The sequence below is a fragment of the Pteropus alecto genome, unplaced genomic scaffold (assembly GCF_000325575.1).
Source record: "Pteropus alecto unplaced genomic scaffold, ASM32557v1 scaffold49, whole genome shotgun sequence".
In the NCBI taxonomy this organism is placed as follows: domain Eukaryota; kingdom Metazoa; phylum Chordata; class Mammalia; order Chiroptera; family Pteropodidae; genus Pteropus; species Pteropus alecto.
Genome location: NW_006443131.1, coordinates 1,687,254 through 1,694,046, shown reverse-complemented (window position 1 = coordinate 1,694,046; position 6,793 = coordinate 1,687,254). Strand labels below are relative to the sequence as shown.

Genomic DNA, 6,793 nt, shown 5'->3' with positions numbered 1-6,793 from the left:
GAGGGACGGGGGCACGGGGAGGGAGACGGAGGCACGGGGAGGGATGGGGAGAGAGACAGGGACACGGGGCGGCCAGGTCCGCAGGGCCCTGATGCGTGCTGAGCTGCGCACGTGTGGGTGAAACGCCACAGGGCTGGGCCAAGAGCCACCAGAGGCCTTCGCCGGGACAAGTCCACGCTCAGATCCACACGGCGGGGTGCAGAGACATCGCCAACTGCGGGGCATTCCACAGAGACCCCGGGAAGGTGACGGCGCCCATTTCTGTAGGGCTCGCCTACCCCAGGACTGACGGCCAGCTCTAACGAAGCTTCAGTCTTCAAAAAGACCTGAGCTGACCCGCAAGTAACCTAACTGCCTACAAAAACTAAGGGAATACGGAAGAGAACAAAAACCAGACACACGATAACGAGACATTCACAATGTAAAAAAAATCACGAAAAAAACTTAAAAGAGTAATGGTCAAAATCTTTCCTCATTTGATAAAAAGGATAAACTCAAAGTTCCAAGAAGTTAAGCAAACCATAAACAATATAAATGCAAAACAAGTAGGGCACGTCATAATAAAACTGCTGGAAAACTATTTGATGAAGAAAATAAAATGGGCCAGAGGAAAAAAACACACACTCTACACAGGAGAACAAGAACGAATGCGGCTCCACGTGGGGAACAATGAGAGCCGAGGGCAATGAAGTAAAACGTCTGTAAATGCTAAGAAGAGGGGAAAGGGCCTGTCGAAATAGAAATCTAAACGAACCTAAACCGTCTTTAGAAATTAAGGTGATTCCAGTTCCAGGCAAAAGATAGATACTTCTACTTATCCTCCAACTAAGTACAACTAAAAATGCTGGGAACTATATATAAAATAAACAGAAGCAAACGGACTGGCTAAGGGCCTTGGGACCGAAGCAACGACACGGCGGGCAATTCCCCAGATCTTCTTTCTGCCTCATATTTAATGGTGAAGACAAGACCACCTCAGTGTCAAGGACAAAGCAATGCCGCTCTCGTCCCTTGTATTCAGCACCACGGTGAAGGCCCGGCCTGCGCAAAAATGCGAGAAAAAGATCTTACAGCGAGTGCGAGTCCTCCGATTTTTGCTCTTTTTCAAGATTATTCTGGCTACTTGGGATCCCTTGAAATTCCTTACGAATTTAGAATGCGTTTTTCTACTTCAAAAAAAAGGTCTCTGGGATGTTTACAGGGACCGCACCGAATCTGTCGTCTTTTGGGGCACTATTGACATCTATATCTTTCTCTTCATAATCTCTTCAAATTTCATAATTTTGTGGAAAGTAAGTGTTTAGTATGGCTGTTCATGACACCAGGATTCACTGCAACACAAAGGCTGATCTGAAATGAAACCTTTTCTCTGTGAAGCGCACTCTTAACGTGGCCCTTCCCCTTCCTAAAATGGGCGATCAAGGAGTCACGAACTGTCACTTTCGTACTACAGTGAAGGCAGAAACCATTCTCTCTGCAGGCATTTTAGAGCCTCAGTAATTAAAATGGAATAACGCTGACGCCAAAACAGGCTGATGGGTAGAGAATACAGAAATATTTAAAAAACCCCTAACACCCAAAGATGTATAAGAATTTAATATACGATAAAGGTATTATTTCAAAAAGCCAAAAAAGGATAAATTAATAAGTAATGGTAAGCCACCATTTAAAGACTCAAAAACATTAAATCTTTTTTTTAATTTATTTTTGCCTTTCCAAAAAATCAAACCAAAACAAAAAACATTTTACTAGAATCCACTGGGAGTATAAATGTAACTACATACAACATAAAAACGGGCCACGCTTACAAATCGGCCACCTTGAAGAACGGCCGGCCATAAACACAGCACTCATAGCTTATACGGAAGTAAATTTCAACTAATTTGAAGTCCTACATGTAAAAAATTAATATGCAATCCATCAAAGGAGAATTAAATAAATTATGATATATTCTTAGCGTGGAATAAGGCAACTCTATATGTACTAAGGACAAACTCTCCAAGCAAGATGAAGGGGAAAAGCTACAAAAGTTACGTGTGGCATGTCGCCAGCCACATGAGATGGCTCTGCCTGTGCCTGCATGCGGGAATGGGAAGGCGAGGTGTCACAGGGTCACTCTGAATGGGAAGGCGAGGTGTCACAGAGTCCTCACAGATTCGCCCTTAAGCAGAATAGGATTTGAGAGGAAACGAGATCATGTGAACAGAGACTGAACTTTTCAACCAGTAAATTTCCAGTTTCACTGATTTATTTCCAAGCATGTATTATTCATGGCAAAAATTTAAATCTCATATAGTCTCTAGAAAAAAAGGGTAAGAATTTTGTATAGACGTATGCATAGAGAGATATGAAAAACTTCTCTCTATAGGATTCACCAAGCCAGATGATATCAAAAAAGGCTGATTAACTGTTCTGTTGATGTATGGCAAAAAAATATAAAGAAAACCGAATGTCGAACAACAAACACGAAGTTTTAATATTCTTCCTGCATAAAATGAGCACTTAAAAATAGAAAAAAGTAGGTAAGGAACATAAACAAATATTAATCTCCAATATGCAAATAAGTGCAAATTGAAAAAAGGAGGAAGTAACATTTCACAGATGTCACACTGATAAAAATTAAAAAAGAGATAACTTCCAGAGTAGATAAGGGTGGAGTAAATAGTATACATCGATTACTATATAATGTTAGGAAAAGCATCAACAGGTGTGGCTTTCAGGAGAGCAATTTGACAATATATATCAATTTGACAAAGCATGTTAAAGGACTTCAAAAGTATCTAGCAGCTTTAATTTGTATTTCTCTGACTGTGAATAAGGGTTGCAATGTGAGTGAGACAGCATGCCGTATTTAGCACAGCTAAAGCCATTTGCAAATGGTGAGTACTGTATCGCTTCATTTAAAAATATCGAATAAAACTTCGGGGAAAGAATCTGATTGGATACATAACAAAAGAATTAAATGGCCCTGTCTTTTGATGATTTTTGGCTTTCTGCTTTATGCCTTTTAGAAAAAAGTAAAAATATGGGAAGGAAACTGTGAAGAAAGTAAATCTAACAGGCAAGAAGGCTTAAAACGTATTTGATGACAAGACGAAAAGTTTCGAGCACAGTGAAGACAGGACAGACAGCGTGACAGTAAAAACGCCACTCGCTCGGCTCCGGTCTGCGTCAAACGCATCATGTCTCCGGGCCTCAATTTCCTCATCTGTAAGGTGAGGGCTTGAACTGGATTGTTACGGCCCCTCTGCTTCTTAATTATTTATGTATAATTCTGGACAGCCGTGAATAAGAACACTTTTAAACGGAAGAGAAAAGAAGAGGTCTCACAGAGTGGAAGGTTTTAAGAGTAACTGAACGATTCCGCTGCAGAGACACGTCACATGTGAACAAAAGCTAGTCCCTCTGCTCAGGTAACGTGTTAAACGAGGAATGAATTACCTTTCCGGGTTCTCGTGCTCTTCCTGCTCTGGGAAGGGCTTCTGCTTTTTCTTGGTCTGTTCCTCCAACAGCCAGCTTTTCCGCTTCAGCCCCTTCTTGTGTTCTGGATTCAGGCTGACACTCTGAACGACGGCTTCGATGACGTCCGTGACCGTGTCAGGGCCGAGGCGGAGCGCCGCCCCTTCCTCGCCCGCACTCAGCTCGGGGCCGCCGAACTGGGCTGCCTGGAGCGCCTGCATCGATACCACGGCCTGGAGCGGGCACTTCCGAGGCCGGCCTGGTCTGCGTTTCACGAAGTTGTTTCCTGTCCTGGCCTGTCTCTGAAGTTTTTTGGCCTTTAAGATTTTATTGACATGGTCCAGGTTTTTCTTCGTAGCCAAGATCTTGTCATAATTGCACATTTTCCGAGCCTGGCGCTGCATGGCTTCCACCACGCTTCTCTTGATGTGACGGGGGGAGCAGGTGCTTGGCAACTTTTCGGGAAGAAGTGTGATGCTACTGCCACTGGTGTCGCCAGGGGCTGCGGGCACCAGGAGGCCGTCCGGTTTCCCCAGGGTTCGCTCCTTGCCGTGGCTGTGGCCTGGACTCGGGGAAGGTGGCACGGAGGCAGATGCGATCACAGCATCGATGTTTTTCTCCAGGGCCTCGTGGTCCTCACGTCCCATCCGCTGCAGCAGGCTGTCCACAGACTCGTCCCCGGAAGCGACCAACCTCGGACTTCGAGCGGGAACTCCGTTCACTAAACAAGACAGAGCACACGTGGATGACAGCTAAAGACAGCTGGTTATGTACAGATAACTTTGTACATAGGAGAAAAGACGAGGAACACTGCTATATTTTTCATAGGAAGACCAGACATCATAATATCATATGCATCTGTCCTTCACGGCAAGTTGGCAGTTTACGTTCCTGAATAAGCTACATTACAGTCACCATAACAGATTCAAAATTAGCCTATATTTCTCTAATAATGTGGATTAAAAAACAACAATTCTCACTCTCTGAAATGAGGAACAGAAAGAGTGAGTTTATTTCTTTAAAAATGAAGGTCCAGTTAAAGGACTTGACAGTTAAATCAATCTTGGATCTTGGCTGAAGAGCTAAACTTTAAATATAGATATTTCTAGTTCAGTGCTTTTTCTGATGCTTAAAGACAAAGGGATAGAGTAAAACTCTTCTTGGGGAAAGCTTTACAATCAGAATAGAAAACATCTGTATTAACTAGAAGAAAGACATGTTGACAGCAAGATAGAAACCAAGGGGTCTTAGATAAACCTTGTTATCTCAGTGGCCCCATGGTTAGTAACTCTGTTTCCTTAGGTGCCACCCGGCAACTTTTTATGACTATGACGAACAAGAAACACTCAGCTTCCTCTGGCAAACTACGTTAGTTTCACGGCATTATAAAATCAGATCGTCACAGGCCACCTCTCTAGACGCCCAGTTTACTACCAACGATCACAGGTTATCTGTTCTCAAAGTTAACTGATGGATTTCTTATCCGCATGACTTTAAAATGTGACGCTATTCTAGACACTCTTCTGAGCCCCAGGCATTCGCCCGGGGCTGCCGCGCACTGAGTGTCCCCACCCTCTATTTTTCGAGAATAGATTCCAATCTCATCAGACTACACTGGAATTCTTCTCAAATCACCAATAACTTCTCTCAAATAGTATCCGACAGCCTTGTTGAAATTCAGTATGTTTTAAAATTTCAAACTCTCAGCTATACTTCACATTAGCATTCGTCAAAACCCTTCCTCCACTGTTTGTAAGACGACGCACTCTGATCATCTTCCAGTCACCTGGGCCCCACAGGTTAAGGTGGCCTGTCGCTCGGCAGTGTAGAACCAGAACACTGTTCCCCGACCTCGCCCTGCTTCCCGGCGAGCTAGTCACAAGGCAGCCTGAGTGAGCTTTTAAACATGGACTTAATCAGGTTTCTGCTTCTGTTTAAAACCCTTAAAAAGCTCACTGCTACATAAAACTACTTTGCAACGATCACATTTTCCTCCAGCTTCACGTCATATGAGCACTCTATCTGGAACCCTTAACTGCAGTAATAATTAACTTAAATTCCTCAAACTCAACATCTTCCTTCTTCACTCAAGTATTTGAAACATTGTTACCTCTGAGTGGAAGAATGTTTACTCACAAACTGATCTGCTAATTCCGTCTGCTCTAAGTTTGCAGTGGGAATGTGGCTTCCTCAAGGAGAATGTCCCAGACCAGCCCTGCCCCCCACGCTATTGAGAGTCACCATCATAAGCAGCAATGGCTAAACCTCCCTTTGGAGAGATGGAGCTTTGAAAGTGAATCCCGTCTCCTTTATTTGCTGCAAGTAAATGAAACTACCTAAAAACAAACAAAAATACCTAAAACCCCCAAACGAAAAATAACCAACTCCTCCCCACCCTGCCACCAAAATAAAAACTCCCACGATACCTTCTCCTTTCCTACCGATCGTCACATTTCCAATTAGTGACTTAATGTCTGTAACTCTGAAGCAAAGTGTGGCTCGCGAAGTCTGACGGTGTCACCCAACTCACTGTGTCTCCAACGACCACAGCATAATCAATCAGTAAATACAGAGCGGAAGCATCAATCCCGGGCTCAGATTCCCGGAAATTATTTTTGTCTCCTCCTTCCCTTCACCGGCCGCCCAGAGCTACCGAATGCGTTTACTTCACGGCCGCTCGCCTGGGGCTGCCGCGCACTGAGTGTCCCCACTCTCCCGAACCCTAGCCGGACAACGGCTTTTCGGTGGCCTGCTGAGCACTAGGCTGCAGATGGAAGACCGTATCCGGCAACTTTACACAGGTAAAGTATTGTATGAGACCAAGTGCACTTTTCACGTGGACATTTTTCTGAGTTCTGACAAATTTACCGCATACGCACCATCACGACCAAGACACAGAGCATCGCCATCGCCCTCCAAGGCCCCCGGAGCCCCTCCCAAGACAGTCAGCCCACCGACACCGCCCCAGGAGAAGCCGCTCCTCCGCCTGAGCACTGCAGAGCGAGTCTGCTTTGCTGCGGCTTCATGCGAAACGGCAGGACAGGTGCGCACAGCACACTGCCGAGTCGTCCTCGTTGACAGAGCTTCACGGACACATCCTCCAGCCCTCACTATTCTAGGCAGCGACCCCAAGTAGCCTCGATTTACACATGAGAAAGCTGTGGCTCAAACAGTGTACGGACCTGGCCCTAGAGTGTACACGATCGCTGAAGCTGAAGCCACCAGATCGGCCTCGAAACCCCGTTTGCCCACCGCGTCCCGCTGCCTCCTCCCACGGAGCGTCTGGCCATGCCCTGTCTGAGACGCCTTTGAAGTCTCAATCCAGTGCACGCGG

The 6,793-nt window shown here is 45.2% G+C and overlaps 1 protein-coding gene across 1 annotated transcript in view; it reads right to left on the bottom strand.

The window, feature by feature from the left end:
* Positions 1 to 6,793, bottom strand: part of ASH1L (ASH1 like histone lysine methyltransferase) — a 93,745-nt gene that overhangs the window by 43,842 nt on the left and 43,110 nt on the right. The window contains 1 exon segment of the mRNA XM_025040823.1: positions 3,442 to 4,180. Within this exon segment, the coding sequence (XP_024896591.1) occupies positions 3,442 to 4,180 (739 nt within the window).